At 47.5% G+C, this 20,497-nt stretch overlaps 1 protein-coding gene across 1 annotated transcript in view; it reads left to right on the forward strand.

Moving 5' to 3' along the window:
- The window catches only part of LOC144252086 (regulatory-associated protein of mTOR-like), a 69,128-nt gene that overhangs the window by 47,483 nt on the left and 1,148 nt on the right, over nucleotides 1-20,497 (forward strand). The window contains exons 2-3 of the mRNA XM_077794649.1: nucleotides 15,948-16,052; nucleotides 19,668-19,774. Coding sequence (XP_077650775.1) covers nucleotides 15,948-16,052; nucleotides 19,668-19,774 — 212 coding nt within the window. The remainder of the gene's footprint in view (nucleotides 1-15,947; nucleotides 16,053-19,667; nucleotides 19,775-20,497) is intronic.

Below are 20,497 nucleotides of genomic sequence, written 5' to 3' on the forward strand. Positions count from 1 at the left end.
TTTCTTCCTGACCCTTTCTATTTCACCACCATTTGCCCTTTACCGACGGTGGTGCACTGTGTAACCAGTCATATCCCTTCTCTGTCATTTGGAAAATGGATGCCATCAGTGTGTTACTGCTTTGATCTATTATTTATTTAGAAAAATTTTGTATCATGAGAAAATGGGAATTGTGTTTTGAACTTTGAATTCAATCAAGGCTTTGGTAGCTGGTGAGTCATGAAACTTTATTAAAACAAATGATCTCAGACATGTTAGATGTTTACTGACACTGTGTTACCAGAGTTGAGACATTTAAAGTGAGCCACACATTATTTATATGAACTCATAAAATACAGAGAGAGCATGAGCTGGTTGGGGCTGGATTCTGCATCCTTCTCCAATTCTGCCTCACTTCAAAAGACTGAGTATGTGCTTTTATGTGAACAGGTGTAGAAAGCTGGAGAAGGGTGTCAGCTGGAAATGGAATTAAGCCTGAGTTATGGAAGAATGTTCTTAGTTTTACAGCCTCCTATTACTGTTCTGTTGCTCCAGTTTATTTTTTCCCTTAGCATTCTGAAGCACATGGGGCTGCTCTGTCCGCCAGGGGCAGTTGGGGCACTGTGTGCATAGTCTGCAGCAGGGTGGTCCTGAGTGTGCACACTGCCCTGGGCACTCAGGTGGGCGTGCCTTAAAACATTGCATAGTTTAGGGGCAATTGTCTTTGTGAAGGTGAATTGTACTTGCAATCATTTGCATATGGCTCAGAAGTAAGACACTTATTTTATAATGTATAATATAATTTTTGGTTTAGGTTTTAAAGAATTGGAATGCTTGTGAAACAAATAAATTCCATAGTGATGAAAAGTTCAAAATTTGCAGTATTTCTGAAAAATATTCATCCTGAATCTACTTCCCTTTATAGTCCAGGTATATGTGCAGTTTGCTCAAAATTCCTCACATAGGGCCTTCAGCATTGCTTTGAGGCTGCTGAGCTGGTCCGTGGTGGTGGCGGCTGTGAGCTACGTTTCCAGCATAGATCATAATGCTTTTTGCAGTTTGTCAGAAGGCGCTCTGTGCTCAGGCAGATGGAGGGGCTGAGGCAGGATGTTGAGAATCTGTGAGGACATCAATCCTCCGTTTCTGGCACAGATTTACTTGTTTGGTTCGCCTGGGAAGCCATACGTTAACTTCTGCTTCAACCCTGCCCGATCTCGCCACAGATGCTAGCTTTACACAGGTCTATTTTTCTCTGAAATTGAACCTGAGAGACAAAAATCCACACTGGAGTTGTCATAGATTTTGCTAGATTGAGACTCATTGAGCTGATTGGATGCTTTCTATCTGCCCAGGTGATCCCTTATGTAGCAGTCAAATCGTCATCCCGGGGAACATGTCAGGAGAGCTGCCTTCTAAGATGGGAGTTTCTGTTTTTCATTTCCCCTAATATATGACCAAAATCCAGCACTTAACTCCCTGCCTCTCTTAGGTACTGGGGATTGAACCCAGAGGTGCTCTGTCATTGACTCCTTTTTTATTTTGAGACAGGGCCTTACTAAGTTGCTGAGGCTGGCTTTGAACTTGAAACCCTCCTGCCTCAGCCTCTGGAGTTGCTGGGATTAAAGGTGTGCACCACAGTGCCAGGCCTAAATTTTCTTCCTGAGAAAGTAATGATGAATTCACTTTGCTCTGGTCTAATGGAATCTGTGTTGGGTCAGCTCTCTCCTTTGGCCTCAGGGCCTGTGGTTTCCATCCCCAGAGGGGAGCCAGAGAGCAGCCTTCAGGTGACTCTTTACTTGTCCCACCTGATCCCTTCTACTGCAAGGTCATTCCTGAGTAGGAGTATTCAGATGCTTCCAGCTCCTTGGGGTCTGGCCCAGGAGCTGAAGATTCTGCTGGGTTGGGTTTATGTCTCTGTGGTCTTCCTCACTTGCTCTGTGTGCCCTGGTTGTCCTTGTTCTGCAGACCAGATTTCAACAATCTCAAGGGTGAGAATGTCCTCGGAAATCATCTGTGGAATGAAAACATGAGCCTATTGTGGACCACTTCTTCTGTTTTTGTAACCTTTGTCAGTATTTCTAAATGTGCCATAAGGGCACAAAGATACATAACACAAATACATGTTGAAATGAGTCCCTGGAAGGCAGTGTTGGCGGCTGCAGGCAGGCCCTAGGCCACAGCTTCCCTCCCAATGCTGTACTTACCAGCCTTGCCCCCTGGCTTTCCTTTCTCAGTCTTACCTGAATATCTGTAAACTGCACGTGTTCCCGTGTGCCTCCCGCACCTGCAGAAGATCTGTCTGGTGCAGCTGGGGTCTTTTACAGTCACTGTTGTGCACCACCTGCCAGTATATGCATTTGTTGAATATTTGGGTTGCCCTTGCATATTGTAAATAATGCTGCTTTAGGCATTTTTATATAGGATTTCTGCTTCACAAGTGGAATTTTGGGGTGGTTGCTTAAGGATAGAATTGCAGGGTGACAGGGCTCAGTTTTAGAAGATAACTGCCAGTGACTTTTCAGAAGGTTGTGAGCTCCCACCAGCAGCACACAGGCCTGCCGTTGTGCTCTCTGCCAGCACACTGGTCTTTATTTCAGTCGTTTCATGGGTATGGTATTTTGGTTTTAATTTTCCTTAAATTTAAATTTTTTTCTTTTTCGAAATTGTTATTTACTAATGGGGTGAATGTGATAATGTTTTGGTATATATACACATTGTGCAATGATTAAATCTAGCAAATTAGCATATCCATCACAGGGTGAGAACATTTAAAATGTACTTTTTGGGGAACTGGGGTTACACTCAGTGAGTAGAAGAGCACTTGTCTTGCATGTGTGAAGCCCTGGGTTCCATCCCCAGCACTACTAAACAAAACCAAAAGCAACAAAAAGAACCCACAACTGTTTTTTTTTAATATTTTAGTTGGACATAATATCTTTACTTATTTTATTTTATTTTGTGGTGCTGGGGATTGAACCCAGGGTCTTGTGTATGAAAGGCAAGCACTCTACCAACTGAGATATATCCCCAGCCCTATTTGTTTATTTTTATGTGGTGCTGAGGATTGAACCCAGCGCCTTGCACGTGCTAGGTGAGTGCTCTACTGCTGAGCCACAACCCCAGTCCCCCTCCCCCAACTATGTTTTTAGCAAACATCTTTTTAGGCTTTCTTTTGGTAAATAGGAACAGGTGAGATTTGCTACTGCAGTGCATGTGTGTGCATATCTTCCCTGAGGCTTGTGCTTGTGTTGAAATCTTCTCACCTTAAGGTCAAGATTTGTCCCAGAATGTGTCCTAAAGCTTTACAGTTTGGTGCGATTTGCTTAGGTCTGGTAACTAGGGTGCAATAACTCCTGGTATGGCCTGGAAGTTCTGTGTCATGCCTGCTCTCTTGGCATAATTATTCGTATCATCCTTTTTCATTCAACAGTGCCCCACGTGGATGGCAAGTTGCACCTACTACTACTTACTGGTATTGGGCTTTGCATATGGAGTGAAGGAGGAGTCCAGTTTCACTTTGTTCCATATAACTATTCATTTGTCCGATACCTTTTATTTCCATGGACTGAGGTTATTCCTCTACAGTGGTCTCTGGCATTGGCTTGGGCGTGCCACTGGCCCTGCCTCTGGCACTCTGTGCTGCCCTGGGTGTGTCTTTCTGTGTCAGCACCACACTCTTAATCTCTGTGGCTTCATATGATCTGAAAAGCAAGCTGTGGCATCTGGTGTTCAGGAGGACCTCTCTGCTTCTTCCCTTTGCCTTGCATACACATCTTGGGATCAGCAGCTCTGATTTCCCTGCTGAAGCTCTGACGGAGTCCGCATAGATGATTCAGCCAGAGACTTGATCTCAATAATAAGTTTTCTAATTTTCTGTGTGGAGGTCTTTCACATCTTTTATTAGAATTATTCCTAGTTATTTAAAGTTTTAAATGCTATTTTGATGATGTCTTAGAAATGTTTTCTCATTTGCTCTGGTGCACACAGGAACATAGTTGGTTTTTATGAACTGATTTGCATGCAGCAGCCTTGCCGAATGTTATAATTTGGATATTTATCCTCATATTTGTTTGGATCTAAAAACACAGCCATCGTCTTTTGCAAATGGTGCCAGTTTCTCTCTTCCATCTTTACATTTTCTCTTTTTAAAACTATGTCACACCATCTAGGATTAGTGTTGAATAGAAGGGGATATCCTTGACTTTCTTCTTACCTCATAGGGAAAGGTTTTAGCCTTTTACTACTAAATGACAATTTTTGCAGAGTTTTTATAGATAGGCTTGATCAGAATAAGGGAGTTCCCTTTCCTTGCTGTGAGAGTTGTTTTGATAAGGAGTGTGTGGTTGGTTAAGAGCCTTTCCTGCCTGGGTGGGTTGGTCAGCAGCCTTCCCTGCTTGGATTTGTTGCAGTGGAGGAGCATGCTCTCAGGTGCAGAGCTGCTCTGCAGGTTGAGCCTGGCTGTATCCACTTTGGGACACAGGTCTTGAGCTCTTTCTGTATAACGAAGTTATTTAAGATTTTTGCCCATTGTTATTGATGAGAATGACTCACTGATTTTGTTTAGTTTTGTCTTTTTGGTACAGTTTTTATACCAACATTATTCTAGTCCAGAATTATGATTTTGGGAGTGATTTCTTATTTTTCCTATTCTCTGCCTTTTAGCAGGATTTGTAGAACTTGTTGTCCAGATCTTGATTTTTTTTTTTTTTTTTTTGGTTACTGGGATTGAACTGAAGGGTGCTTTATCATAGCTACATCCCCAGCCCTTTATATTTTGAGACAGGGTCTTGAGATCATGGCTGGCCTCAAACTTGGGATCCTCTTGCCTTAGCCTCCCAAGTAGCTGGGATTATACAAGGTACACAAGCAGACGCATAGCCTGTTCTGTTGTGAACACCTCACAGGTGAGATGCTGGGCGTGGTCCTGAGTTGAGGTTGAGGGAAGAGTGGATCTGGGGTTCTGTTGTGGTAGAGGTGATGAACATTAGTATAAGTTGAGTACAGTTGTTGGACAGCCTGTCCACTGACTGTTGTCTTTTGTTGTTTAGCAGTTCACAGTAAACCGGAGCTTTATAATTTTTCACTTACTTCCATGATCATTCAGTGTCTTACAGAACAGGAGATTTAGTTAGGCAAACAGGTCCTAGGAACATTAACTTTGAGTATTCCTGAGATGCTTATCAGAAACATAGAAAGCCCGGTTCAAGGGGTTTCAGGTCATACAAACTCAGTGTAGTCCAGTGCTCAAGGTCTGCTGGCCGTCCTCAGGGGTTCTTTAGGACGCTTTCAGGGTTTGTGAGGGGGGTTTGCATTTCCCCTGTCGGTGTTTCTGCTGGGTGCAAAAGCATGATGGGCAAAGATGTTGGTGTCTCAGTGGCTCCAATGGCACCATCCATGCATTCTTGCTAGCCTGTTACCAGCACCCCAGGCCAGAGGTACTGCTGGGGTCCCCACCGACTGGATTCAGTTGCCTGACTGCATCAGAAATGAGAGAAAGGGCTGGGGATGTGGCTCAAGCGGTGGCACACTCGCCTGGCATGTGTGTGGCCCAGGTTTGATCCTCAGCACCACATACCAACAAAGATGTTGTGTCCACCGAAAAATAAAAAATAAATATTGAAAAAAATTCTCTCTCTCTCTCAAAAAAAAAAAGAAAAAAGAAAACAGCACAAACATAAGAAATTAATCACAGTTTGGACCAAACTGGGGTGACAGCTAATCTGCCTCTGTCCATCCTGCAGGAACATTGCAATTCATAGGTACAAAAGCCAGGAGTTATGTGGATTTAGCAAGCTGTGGTCCAGTTTTTCAGCCTTGCTGTCAACTCCCAGTCTTTGGAGTCAGTTCCTCTGTTCCCATTCTCAGCGTGGGAAAGTTTAGTTGCAGAAAAACAATGGATCAGGAAATTTGGGAGGTGGGGGCTCTGTTACAGCCTTGCACTTGCGATAACAAGTTTTATTTTGTTAAATCTTGCGCTTTTGTTACATGTGTTTTTAATATGTTCAAGCACTTCTGCCACACGTGGAGGAATCTGGGTGTCTGAAGGGCTTCCCTTGGGTGCTTGGTACTGCAGTGGGCTTGCGTTTTCTTCCCCACGGAGCACTGCTTTTCCTGAAAGAATGACTGACATAATGTTTTCAAAAAATGGGTGAAGTGAGGGCTGTGGCTGTGGCTCAGTGGTGGAGCGCTTTCCTAGCATGTGTGAGGCACTGGGTTCGATTCTCAGAGCCACAAGAAAATAAATAAGTAAATAAAATAAGATATTGTGCCCCATCTATAACTTAAAAAACAAAAAACAAACAAAAAGAAATCCACCCAAAACCTAAAAAACCATGTCTTCTGGTTTGAGTATAAGGTGTCCTCCTGAAAAGCTCATGTGGCCATGCAGGAATGTTTAATGATGAGATTATGAAAGATGTGACCTCATTAGTGGATTAATCCATTTGATGGATTCATAATTTGATTGAATTACTGGGTGGCAACTAGGTTAAGCTGGAGGAAGCAGGTCACTGGGTGGGCCCTTAGGGATTATGTTTTGTCCCAGGTCCCTTGCCTGCTTCCTCTCTGTATCCTGGCTGCCATGAGCAGAGCTGATCTCCTCCAGCAGCACTTCTGCCATGATGTTCTGCCTCATCGTAGGCCCAGAGCAGTGGAGCTTGCTGACTGTGGACTGAACCTTTGAAACTGAACCAAAATAAACTTGTCCTTCTTAGAGTTGTTCTTGTCAGATATTTTAGTCACAGTGATGAAAAGCGACCAACACACCATGCCATGTGTGGGTCAAAGAATCACTTAAAGTATGAGGTAGAATAATAGATTTTAATGTAACAGTGTGAAAAAGTTATTGAAATGGTTTCAGATTCTGTACTGTAGATGACCTTTAAGAAGCTACCCCTAGGGGCTGGGGATGTGGCTCAAGTGGTAGCACGCTTGCCTGGTATGCATGAGGCACTGGGTTCAATTCTCAGCACCACATAAAAATGAAATAAAGATATTGTGTCCACCTAAAACTGAAAAATATATATTAAAAAAAAAGAAGCTACCCCTACTTGAGGTTTGGCGCAGTAGCAGAGTATTGGGGTTAGGGATTTAGCTCACTGGTGGAGTGCTTGTCTATATGTGCAAGGGACCCTGAGTTTGGTCCTCAGTCCTGAAAAGAAAAGTATTGACAGTTATTTGAAAAGACTGCATTTAGTATGTAAGGCTGGATTTTCTTTGTCTTCAGCTGAAGCAACACATTGTGCAGATTGCATTTTTTCTTATTTTTTGGTTCTGGGGATTGAACCCATGGGTGCTCTGCACTAAGTTACGTCCTTAGCCGCCTTATTCTTTATTTTCAGACAGGGTCTTGTGAAGTTCCCAGACTGGCCATGAATTTATGCACTTTCTGCCTCAGCTAGAATTACAGGTGTGCATCACTGTGTCCAGCTCACTAAAATGTTTTGTTTGGGAAAATAATCTTTTTTTTTCTCCCCCTGTGGTGCTGGGGATCAAACCCAGGGCCTAGTGCATGCAAGGCAAGCACTCTACCAACTGAGCTATATTCCCAGCCTGAAAATAGTCATTTTAAAAAAAATATTAAAATGCCAAGTTGGGTGTGGTGGGCACACCTACAATCCCAGTGATACTGGAGGCCAAGGCAGGTGGATGGCAAGTTTGAGGCCAGCCTGGGCAATCTAGCAAGATCCCATCTCAAAATTTTATAAAATTAAAAATAAAAATATCATTTATGTTAACATGTAACTTTTTTTTGGGGGGGTACTGGGGATTGAACCAAGGGGTGCTTAACTACAAAGCACATCCTCAGCCCTTTTTATTTTTTATTTTGAGATAGGGTATTGCTAAGTTGCTTAGGGTCTCACTAAGTTGTTGAGGATGTCCTTGAACTTATGATCTCCTATCTTAGCTTTCCCAGATACTGGGATTATAGGCATGCCTGGCTGTGATTAATTTTTTATTGTTAATTTAAAATAAATCAATAAAAATGAAAAAACCCTCATTTTAATTTTCAAAATGATAAAAGCTGATAATTATAGCTGGCAAAAGCTTTTACAGATCTTCCATAATTGTTAGGAGTATAAAAGTGTCTGGAAAATGAAAGTTTGAGAATGGCTGGTTTGTAGAAAAGAAAATACTTAGTGATCTTGTAGTTCTTGGGATGCGGGAGGTGAGGCCGGGCGTTTCAGGTTGATACTAGCCCCTCCTGCCAGCAGAGGCGGATGTCTCTGTCAGTGCTCCGCAGCAGGCTGTGAGGGAATGTGAACACGACCACCCCCTTGGCCTCCGGGTCTCTCTGAGCAGTGAGTGCAGTGCAGTATATTTCTTCTCTTCATCAACCTCGCACGCCCCTCTGTGGGAGGAGAGCTTGTTGGAGGACTGTGGGGCCTGCAGAAGAGCAAAGCCCTAAGCACCACACAGGGAAGCAGCCGGTGCTGAAAAGTGAGTGTTTTAATTAAAAATATCCATCACCCAGTGGCTCTTCTTTTTCCTTTATTTCTCAAGTGTGGCAAACGCTAATAAACAGTGGTTGCACTCTGGTTCTGTCGTAATTGTTGGTTGGCGAGTAGGGCTTTTTCCTCTTAGTGCTTTCAGATAAAACCCTGCAACGTCTGTCCTCATGACAACTCTCCCTTTTTATTTTTATTTTTTTGTTACCTAATAGCAGTTTTTAAAATCATCATTATCATTATTATTTGTTCTTTCTATATACATGGCAGTAGAGTATATTTGACATATCATGCAGACATGGAGTATGACTTCCCATTCTTGTGGTTGAACACGATGTGGCGTGTGAACATAGGAAATTTATGTCCGATTCATTCTACTTTCTTTCCTATTCCCGTCCCTCCATTTTAAATTTTGGCTTATGTGTATTTCAGAAGTTAGAGATAAAAGGTTATAAGAACCTTCAGGAAATGCCTGCACTGTTGTGTGTGACTGAGAGCCAGAGATGGGGAGAGTTGGGGTGGGGAGAAAACAGCGCCTGCATCATGGGCACCCTTCCCCACTCAACCGTGCTTTGCTCCTGGGCTGATTGTTGGGTGGATTGACCACTGAATTGATCTGGAGGGAGAGGAATCCCAGAGTTGCCTGGAGACAGGGTTCCATTGTGTAATCTCGGGAAATCTCCATCAAGAGCATGTCAACTTTCTCTGCCAACACTGTTTTACTGAGATAGGCAAAAGTATTCCAGGTAATGAATGATCCCTTGTTCTTCCTTGTGTATATGCCCTTTTTGCCTTTGAAGTGGTGGTAGTGAAAAAGTTATTCAGATCAGGGGAAGGGTGTTGGAATTTATGAACATTTTTGTGTTTATTGAGTGCGTTGATTTTGGGGGGGTGCCTACTGCAATGTAGTAGAGGGGATGTATATTGGTTTTTTGATCTTGTGGAAATTGACCTTTATATCAGTCCCCAAGTTTTATTTTAAAACATCTTGTTTTATTAGGTAGAAGAAAAGTCAAAGCACAAGAAATAGAAGTCCAATCTTTTAGTATAACCCCAGGGCTCCCCACTGAGAGCACAGACTGCTGCTTCTGAGGTGGTGGGTGGTGCGTTGGGCAGCAGCAGCTGGGCAGGGGTATTCCGAAGTGTGAGTACACCCTTTGTTGCTAAGAGGTGTTGGGTTTGGTTTGGTTTTACCCTTCTCACCAGTGTTGCTAAGCTCTTTTGATTTGTCATACATGAGTTCTGGCCATTGTAGGGCAAAGAAGGATCCCCTCTATTCCCCTTGGTTTTTATGTGGGCTCTTTGGCTGAATATAGGAACCAGATTAATACAAGAGGTGATTAACAAGAGAAAAGCATAGAAATTTTATTTATTTTATATGTACCTGGGGATCTTCACAGGATTGAAGTTGGAAGAAATGACCAAAGCATGATGCTTATATACTTTTACACCCAGAACAGTAAATGTGTGAAGGATTGACTGGTAGGCAGATGGCTACCTAGACTGGGGTGGTAAACTCTGGGAATGTCACTGTATGAGGGAGGTAGAAGCTTGTGGAAATGAGCATTGCTTCAGAGTTTAATTTAGATTTGCTACAGCCCAGTGGCTAGTCTCTGGTGATCTCTTTTCCAGTGTTGGTATGGGAGGGACATTGCTTCTGAAAGGGTCTTCATGGCTTGCTGCATGGAGGGAAAGGCATACCCAGGGTCCTTCCTGCAGTTACATGTCCTGATGAGCTGGTTTAGCTTAACATAATCAATACTGCATGGGTCTGCTTTGCCTTCATGCCTTCACCATCAGACAGCTGCCCTGTGTTCAGGGTACAGGGTTTTGGGGAGATCTTGCTGGGGACTTTGTAAAATGTGATGGAATTTATCCCTACCTTTTGGACCCATGCAAGTTGAGTCTTGTTAGCTTTTCCATTGCTATAGTTTTCATCTTACCAGGTGGAACTAGGGTGGTTAGTTTCCTGCAAGTACTACTTAGGTGGAAATGTTGGGCAGACATGCACACTGGAGTGTGCTGGGAGCAGGTCATCTGGGGCAGGTATGGTGTTCGCATTTTTTCTCATTAGTATTTCCATTTTATTTTAAGGAAACCAGTTTATTCCTGCTGTGTTCTCATGCTCAAAATTTCCTATTGAAATTGGAATCAATAAGTAGGGGATTGACCTATCAGCATCTTTGAATGTTAAAAACTTAAGAAAAGTCTGCTTGTTTTCTTAGTTAAATCTATTATAGTATTCTGTTCTTGAGTTTTCCTTCTCTGCTCTTCAGAGGTGCCTCAGAAGTTGGCAGGTGCCCTGAGGCTCCATTTCCCCTGGTTCTTCAGGCAGGCATCATAGAGCTCCAACTTCTTGTTGTTTCAGATGTCTTAGTAGCTATTTATCCAGGATTGTGGGCGTGGGTGAACACGTTATGTATGCATGAGGTCATGGCTGATGCTAGGGCCATTTGAGCAATTCTCTGTTGTGATGAGAAGGATGTCCATCTGACATTTTAAAATTTCTAAAGTTGTGTAACTGTTTCCTTTTATTATTTTATCCTTTAGGATGGTGTTATGGTGTCTGTATTTGGGATCTCTGGCTGAGTGAGGAAGCATTTTGGAGGAAAGCCCCATGCTATTTTAATCCTAATGGTGCTGATTCTGTTATGTAATTTACATGAACTCAGAGGTTGGCCTGAGAGTTATGGAGTACAACAGAGATCTGGCCCATGTCACAGGTTTACCAAAGCAAAGGGAAGTTTACTTTTTTTTTTTTTAACTTGAAAATGTTGTGGTTGTTTCTTGGGTTGTCCATCCAGCGACTATGCCAGGCTTATGCTTTGCACCTGCTCCTTTCCCCACTTGTATGGGTTTCCCTGATGTGCAGTGAAAAGTAGGAACCACTGTGGAGGTTGGATTTGTGGTCTGCCTCCCTCATCACGCTGTTTTTGTGATGAAAATACTTCATTCAACAAGAATAATTTCACTTTTATTTACACAATATGACCTATGAACTTTCTTGAGTAAAATTGAAAATAATTTAAAATCTAATTTTTCTTAGAATCTATAAGGGATGGCAAAAGAGCTAGAGCTCAGGACGAGGAGCATTCGGCATAGATAGTTGTTAGCCTGAGAGCATCAGCTCTAGTGGAAGGCTCAGCCTGTAATCAAGTACTAACAGGCACTGAGTGTTGGGACTGGTGGAAAGGTATGTTTTTGACCCAGTGCTGTCTGTCAGGCAGCCTGTAATTGGTGGTGGCTGGTGCATCCCCTGGGTTAAAAAGGGAGAAAGTTGGTTACCATCTGGCTGTGCAGATGTGGAGCTGTGTTGAATCCCTCAGGCTCCCCCTGCTTTGATGATTCAGCAGAGGCTGCGCTAGACTCACCATGGGTACTCATGGCTGAGGTGTACTGCAGTGAAAGAACACGGAAGCAAACAAGTCAAGGGAACAGGGGTGTGGGCTGAGGTCTGTAGGATGCCAGGCACAAAGTTCCAAGTGCCCTCTCCTAGGGAGTTCCACCAGACAGGCTTAATTCCTCTGGAACAAGTTAGGGCAGCATATATGACGTGTTGCCAACCAAGTGGTTCTTTAGAGAATTAGTCCCCAGTGTTTCTGTTGGGTGTTGGTCTTGGGGGCACTCTCTATCTGGCAGATACCAAAACACTAGGCTCCCAGAAGGCATGATCATATTATTTGTACAGATGGTTGAGGCCCAGTGAGCCACTCTTATCACCAGGTGGTCGGAGCTCCCAGAAGTCCAGGCTGCCAGCACCCAGCCCCCAGCCGAGGGTCCACTCTGCATGCAGTCTTTTCCTGGGGACAGTTTAGGTGTGCTGTGTTAGGTCCTCTCTGGGCAGGCACCCAGTTACCTTTTTCTTTTGGATTGACATCTCTTTCTAAAATACAGAGAATGGGAAAACTAAAGGGTAAAAGACAAAAGAGCAAATACTGACACATATATCACTGCTTGAAGTTTCCAACTGACCTGTGACACGTGATGTAGGTGTAGTCACCAAGGGTGAGTGGAAGGTAAGTGGGGAGATGAAAAGACTTACTTCTTTAGAATTGTATGGTAAATATGGGTAGAAACTGAACTTTCCTGAGCTTTGCTGTATACATACTAAATGCTGGTAGAGTTGCTTTTGTGAGAACATCCTTGAAGTACCTATAAAATGTATTTGTATTGCAAAAGTGGTTAAAGTAGTTTTCTTAGTCTTCATAAATTTGGATAATATTATTAAGCAAAATAATAGGCTAGTCTTTAGATGGAAGAGACAAAGAAGGAGAAATTTGTCTCTGGAGCAGAGTAGCTAATGACACTGTTCCCTGTTATTCTGGAAGGTAAACTCCTGTGGTGTTGGCTGCATTCCTCATGGCCATCTGTGTAGCGCATGGTCCATTGCAAACAGGAACATCTGCACGACTAGGTGAATGCAGGTGGTGGGTGACGTCATCGAGAGCTCCTTAGGTGTCAATTATCCCTAGGTCCAGCTGGGCTTCAGTCAGCTTCTGAAGGCAGATGGGCCCATTCCTAGGGTGGGGCAAAGAGAAACATGAATTTAGTGGACTTTTAAAAAAATGAACTTGAGTACAACATTGTAAGTAATAGTTAATCCATGTGTTGTGGTCCGTATTTCATCCAGGCTCTCAGATACCTGGAGCTAAGGATTTAAGGGTAGGTTTTCAGTTAGGCAAGACTGAGTACTCTTCTGTTTTAAATGAACTGTTTAAGATGATTGCAGATTTTACAGTATGCAAAATGATGGAGACCCCATATACCTTTACCCCGTTTCCTCTAGTGCTGATATCTTGAAAAACTCTGCTGTAGCATCACAGCTCAGATTTTGGCATCCATGCAGAATGTTCTACCAACACAGATCCCTCCTTGCCCTCTGATAGATGCCGCTCCCAGCCCCCCAAATCACTAGAAGTCCTCTGTTGCTATAGCTTTGTCATATCAAGAGTGTCTTATAAATGGAATCATATCATACATATGGGACTGGCTCTGTTCCCACTCAGCATGATTCTCTGGATAGCCGTCTAAATTGTGAGTGGAAGTTACTTGTCCCATTTTGTTGCTGGGTGCCCAGAAGTAGATCTGCACAGACATGTTCAGTTGACTCTCAAGGAATGTGTGAAAACAGTGCCGTTCAATGAAGTTTTCAGCAAGCAGTGCTATGTCCCAAGAAAGGGCTTCGCTCAACACTTCACCCCTGCACACCAGCTACACAAAGTGAACACCCCAACTGCAAGACTCCTGACCTTAGAACCTCTAGAAGGAACAAGAGAACCTTCCTGACTTTGCATTAAGATACAGGAGGCATAAGCCACAGGATCTAGTGGCACATTGAACTGCATCAAAATCAAACACTAGCTTTGAAACATACCATTGAGAAAAGGAAAGACAGGCAATGACTGAAAACTGCCAAGCATACGTCTGACACAGACTTGCATGTGGTATGCATAAGAACTCTCAGAATCCCACAACTGGGAAAATGCAGCCCAGTTAAAGAATGGTGGCGAAAGACTTGCATGGTCCTTGCCCAGGTGAGACACACAAGTGGCAGATGATCACACGGAGGACCACCGCAGAACCGACCTGCACTCAAGGCAAGATTGGACTAGCCAGGGATGGGAAGCCACTGGCGTTCCCCTTCTTGGCTAACACGGGTGTGTAGGCACTTGGGGGACATTTGGTTGCTTCTCATAAAGTTAGGAGCACACCCCAGCAACCCACAGAGGAACCTAAGAAGTTCATGCAGAAACCTATACATCCCACCACCAGCCTCTGCCCCCTGGCCTTCCTGGGAGACGCAGTGGGCGGCAGCTCACTGCCTGGCTATGATGGCCCAGGGCTGCATGCCCCCTTCCTTTGCAAGTTAGGCTTCTCTGGAAGGGTGCCCATCAGGTAGCGGTGGCCGTGGATCTCACACTGGAGATTTTCTTGGTTTTTATTTTGGCCTGAAACATCATCATCCTACTCTTACTGTAGAGCAGTAGTTCTCCAAGCTAGTCACCCTAGGCTGGTGCCATTTCTTTTTTTTTTAATATTTATTTTATAGGTATAGTTGGACACATGCCTTTATTTTATTTATTATTGTTATGTGCTGCTGGGGATCAACCCAGGGCCTCACACGTGCTAGGCAAACACTCCACTGCTGAGCCACAACCCCAGTCCCCTGGCTGTCATTTCATTTGGCACTTTAAATTTGACTCCATGGGGGCTAGCGTTAGAGCTCAGTGGTAGAATGCTTACCTAGCACGTCTGAGGCACTGGGTTTGATCCCCAGCACCACAAAAATACATAAATAAGTAAAATGAAAGTATTGTGTCCATCTACAACTAAAAAAAAAAAAAAGAAAAGAAAAATTTGACTCCGTGATGCCTTCTTGCTAACGAGAAGCCAAGGTCAAGCTGTGTGGGTAGGAAGGTGTCAGTAGCGGAGGGAGGAGACAGGCATCTAGGCTCACCCGCCCTGGGCTGCTCCGCCCTGTCTTGTCCTGGTCCCGGACCTGAGCATCTGAGCTCCCGAGGCTGCTGCTTGTCAGTGACATCTCTTTTGAAGTGTTTATGGGTTCCCTGTGACTGACCTGACCATGAGGAAATGTCCCTTAGCAGCTGCTCCTCCAAGAAGAGCCATCTCAGCCTGGTAGAAGGAAGCCCATGTCCAAAGCCAGTCCTTCCCTGTAGGCGTCGGCACCGTGGGCAGGGCCCAGCAAGGCCCAGCCGAGGGGCTGCACAATTCAGACATGAGCATCTCTTATCACCAAAGGCAAGAAGGCTGGAGGGCTCCTTAAGAGTGGACCCCTGTGGGGAGTCACAGAGCAGGGCACTCACTGCAAGGTGGCCTTGAGAGCCAGGCACACAGGTGGAGGAGGCCAACCTTCAGTACTGAGGCCAAAGAGTGGGTCCTGGGGAGGGAGGCTCACCACACACAGCTGACCCCCTGCCTGTCTGCTGGAGGATGCTGAGGGCACCTGCAAGGCAGAGGGCCTTCTGTGTCTGTGTGAGAGCCCCTTGGGCCACCCTCCCTTCCAACTTCAGGCTGGTGTGTGCGCAGAGCACCGAGGCAGGTGGGGACAAGGTGCAGGCCTAAAGGTTTTGGAGAGAATGGGTCTGAACAAGATGAGCAACTGAAGTACTCAAGGGGAAGAACAGAGAAGGTGAGGCCCGACCCATCTCCCAGCTTCCACCAAGTCCTCCTTCCCACCCCGGGGCCAAGCTGGAGGCCACAGAGCTCCCCTGCAGGGATCCCAAGCCGGCTCCAGAGAAGCTCTGTGGCTTCCAGATGCCCAGAGACCACAGGTCCCATTGCCCTGCTGCCAGCTTCCCCAGTTGCCCGACAGGAAGTGAGCACGGAGTCCCACACTGCGAGAGCATGGGGACAGGTGTCCAGAGCGCCTGGCTGCCCTGTGCAGGGCCCACTGTTGGGCATGGTGGAGCATGATGTCCAGGACAGGGATCTGACCCCCATGTGGGGTGCAGGTGAGGCCAGCACAGGGCAGAGGATCATGTCCCCCTCTCTCCTTCTCAGATGATGGCGCCATCAGGGTGTGGAAGAACTTTGCTGACTTGGAGAAGAACCCAGAGATGGTGACTGCATGGCAGGGGCTCTCAGACATGCTGCCTACCACACGAGGTGGGTCTGGGCTCTTTGGGGAGGAAGTCCAGAGCTGCAGGGGTCACTGTTCCAAGGCCTCTGGACCAGCTCCCTACCAGCCACCCATTCACATCAGAGTCCCCAGTTCATTAGTAGGTGGCCTCTCCTGATAGCCATGAGGCTTACAGGCCCAGGGTTCTGAGTGCCTTTGAGTCTTGGGTATGGCCCTGAGCTCTGGTCACACCTGTCCTGGTGTGAAGCTGAATGTGGCTTGGAAACACACTGTGGTTAACTGGCCCTGAGCAGCAAATGTCACATGTTCTTGAGGACCAGTGTGGTGGGCTGCCCAGGCTGGTGAGATCGGCAGCCACCAAAGCAGCTCTGGGCGTGGCTTTGCACCATCCAGCAGTTTGGGAGGACCACCAGGTCAGCCTTTCCAGGCCTGAGTTTCCAGAGCCCTCTGTGCATCTTGGAATGGCCACCTGTGAGCACAGCCCTCTGACCCTGGTGACACCAGGTGAGGTTACTGTGGCCCACCACTGGCTGCTCCTCCTCCTGCCTGTGATTTCCACAGCCCCATCCGAGTCCTCTTCCCAGCCCCTGTCTGTGTGGGGCCTCTCCTGGTTCTCTCAGTTCTGTCCCTGCCCTTCTCTCCTGCAGAGAACATCAAAATGAGCCCCTTCTCTCTGGACCTTGCTATTGAGACAAATTATAAGCAAGTAGAACCTCACTCCTCCCATAGCCAGTGTGTTTCTGGGTCATCAGCTGCAGAATCTAGGTTCACAGGGAGACCTGCCTTCCAGAGCTCTCTGTCCTTGCCCATCTTTAATGTGGAGTCACAGCTGCCTGTCCTCGGGCCACAGGGCCTACAGGGTGTTGGAGGGATGTGCCAGGGAACCTTCTGGACTCACATCTTAGTGTTTTGTAAGAATTCTTACATTAAAAGTTCAAGATAAAGGGAAGATGAGTGAGAAAACTCAAGATGGTTGAGAAAACTCAACCTTGACCTCTGTAAAAGTTTTATATGGAGACTCAGTGTCCGATCTCCCCAGAGAAAACTAAACTAGACCACAGGGCTGGGGCAGGTGTCAGGGAAAGAGCAACACAACTACCATCTCTGAAACGCTAAAGAAAGACCAGAGGCCCTCCTCTGTGTGGGGCCGGGGGTGTCCTCGCTACATTGTCCCAGTGGTTGGTTACACCCTCCCACGTACGTGAGAAGCTATGCCACAGGACAGCAGTGGTCTCTGAGAAGACACAGGCAGAACCAGACCATCCTCCACACCCTGTCAGTCAGGGAGGGCCCCGGTCCGTTCCCAGGGTGGAGCGTGAGGCTGCCAGGGCGAGACTGTCCCACCACCTTGGCCCCGAGAGCAGTGTGATGGTCCAGCCTCGGCCTGTGAACGTTGACCTGAGCCTTTGGTCAGTGGTTACTATTCATTAACTGGAGCAACCAAGGAGGTATACAGAGCAGCAGCCCCAAGGCTGGGGCAGGTGGCCATGCAGAGGCACAAGCCAGAGGCAGAGCTCCCCAAGTCGCAGAGGTCAGTTCTGGGCTGGCCACAAAGCTGGGCGCCTAGCCACTGGCTGGCAGGCACCAAATCTACAGCTGTGCTCCAGGGCAGCGCAGGGCGAGGCTTGGCTCTCCACTACCAGGCCTGGGATGCGGGTGGCTGGTCTGACTTCCACGCTCTCTGCTCTGTCCTGCCTTGTCTCCCTGTTTTAAGGAAAGAATTAGCTCTTTGGTCAGGCTGTGTATCAGGACATCCAAGGCCTGTGTCCAGGATTCGTCAAGCAGGGATCGGACCTCTGCCTTCTGGGGAGTGCAGTGTCTCCCAGTCCAGTACTCAGGGTGAGCAGGGCACAAGCACACTTTGAACTGGCGCATGGTGCCCCCATGGCTCCTGCTCAGCGAGCTACACACACCTGGGCACAGCAGCCTCCCCTCCAGAATCCCTTCCTCTGCTCCACCAAGACCTCCACGCTGCAGGCTTGGCTGCCCAGGACCTAGGGCTTGCTTCCCTCTGTAGGGCAGATGGACAGACATCAGCACTGTCCTAGAGGACTTCCACATCTCTACTCAGCTGGGTCTCTCAAGTTGCAAACTGGCTGTCCAGGTGTACCTAGACGTGGGGCTCTGGCCTTGCACAAGGTGCCATCAAGCCCACCTGCCCCCACCCCATGCTATGTGGTTGGTACCTTGTCACATGACTTCCACGTGGGGACAGGTATGCCCTCCCTCCAGGGACATCCAGGTCCCAGCAATGTTGTGGCTCTCCTACCTGTGTTCTCCTTTTCCACAGAGGCTATTTGAAGAAAAGAGGACAGTGGCCAGAGGGTGGGGCCCAGGCTGCACGAGGCTATGGTGCCTTGGTTGGAAGCAGGCGGTAGGAGCAGCTGGAAGGCCCAGGGCACAGGAGGATGAGGTGGTGGCACCACAGGACAGCCGGGACCCAGGCTGAGCTGCGTCCTGGGAGAAGTCTCTGGTCCAAAGAGGGTGACTCATGTGCTCTGGGTTCCTTGCTTCTCTCAGCATTCACCAGGTGCCAGTCCCCACAGACCCTCATCCTGGACCTTAGCCTGCCTGGTGCCCAGGCAGCCGACCACACCGGCCAGATTGCATGGACACTTCCTCTTCAGTTTCCCTCCCTTTTGTTATAAGGCGACCACAGCTGGAGAAAGTATGTGGTGCAGAGCACGTGGCCCCACAGCTCCCCTCCGGGGCTGCTTACTGCGCGAGAGGACACACTTAGATGTGGCCTGAGATGTGGTTTCCACCAGGGAATAGCTAATATGACTGTCGGTGGAGTGCCTCACAGACGTCTGAATGGCAGCTGCCTCTCTGGACCGGGTCGGAAGACCCTCAGAGGGAAGAGCAAGTGGGGGAGGTCAGACTCCCGTGCAGCGCTGTGCTGCTCCGTGTGGAGGAGGCAGGTTTTGCAGCCCAGGGGCACGCGCACATGTGGCCGCAGTGCAACTCCTGGGGCAGGCGCGCAGCTGGGCAGTCGGGTGCCACACACACGAGGCCCTGGGCCCCCCCAGCCCCACCCCCCAAAAAACAAACTGCTGGGGACTTTCAGATCTGGGTGGCGGGTTATAAGGGTTTATTTCCACCGTGTTCCTTCGTGTATGCTCAAAACCTTTATAATTACACAGTTAAAGCCGTGTGGGGCTGGGGACGTCGGTCAGCAGTGGGGCACTCACCTGGCATGTGGAAGGCCCTGGATTCCATGCCCGGCACCACACACACAAAATATTTTTGTATTAAGTAGAAACTATGATGCGAGTGTATAACTCCCTGTCCAGTTCCAGACAGAAAAGGACACCCTCATTTCTTTCCTTCCTATTTTTAACCGGGGCTCCTCTGCGTTGCCCAGGCCAGTCTTGAACTTGGTGCTCCCACCTCAGCCTCCCAAGTGGCTGGGCCCCAGTACTCTTCCCTCTCGCAGATGCCTCAGTGTGGAGGGTTCCAGGGCAGGCTGCCACCACCGCAGCAGCCTGAGCTCGTTGCCCTGGGAGCCCCAGCCTGGGTTCAGGAGGAGGTGGGGACCTGCCCAATGGTGGGAGGGTTGGCAGTGCTCCTTGGAGCCGCTGACTGAGTGGCTGCCTGGAGTAGCCCCAGGGACTGACCCCGTGTCCCACTTGCCTCCCCAGGAGCTGGGATGGTGGTGGACTGGGAGCAAGAAACTGGCCTCCTCATGAGCTCAGGGGATGTGCGGATTGTCCGGATCTGGGACACCGACCGTGAAACGAAGGTGCAGGTAACCATGGTGGGCCCCACAAGCACCTCTGGTCCCTGTGCAGCCCCTTCCCCCAGGCTCTTCGCTCCCCCTGCACAGAACAGACCCCTTGCTCAAATAACCCAGACCCAGATCTCCAGAGCAAGCTCGGTCTGTGCCCGTCTCAGCCTTCCAGGGAAGCAGATGGGCAAGATGGCGCCTGCTGCTGGCGAGAACAGACTCCCAGCCTCGGAGCTGATCACCACCTTGGCTGCACATTAATCATGCACCTGACCCTGCGCTGCAGCATAATTAAGTCTAAGCTAATCCTGATCATTTTTAAATATTGTCTTATCTGGCAGATTAGGGAGTATCAGAAATCAGCGGGGTGAAATATTTTAAATTAGAAGATTAACTATTCGTGTGCTTTTCAAAGCTTTTTTTTTTTTTTTTTTGAGAGTGAACCCGGGGCTTCTCAAGTGCTGAGCATGCGCTCTGCCACCAAGCCACAGCCCCACCGCTTAAAGCATCTTTTCTTTTTAGTTTTAATAAAGAAAGGGATCTGCACTGGTTTTGCCTAAGACACCTGTGAGAGGGCCATACAGGCCGCCTGCTAAAATCCAGCTGTGCCCACCGCTTTAGGAGCAGAGGCAAGACCACAGCTACCTCAGGGATGCACCTGAGGGCTCTAGCCCAGGACACCCTTCTCTAGAGTCCCTGGAGAGGCACAGGGCAGAGACCTCCCCACCCTCTCCTGTCCTCCCT

Source organism: Urocitellus parryii, unplaced genomic scaffold, assembly GCF_045843805.1.
Source record: "Urocitellus parryii isolate mUroPar1 unplaced genomic scaffold, mUroPar1.hap1 Scaffold_37, whole genome shotgun sequence".
Taxonomy (NCBI): domain Eukaryota; kingdom Metazoa; phylum Chordata; class Mammalia; order Rodentia; family Sciuridae; genus Urocitellus; species Urocitellus parryii.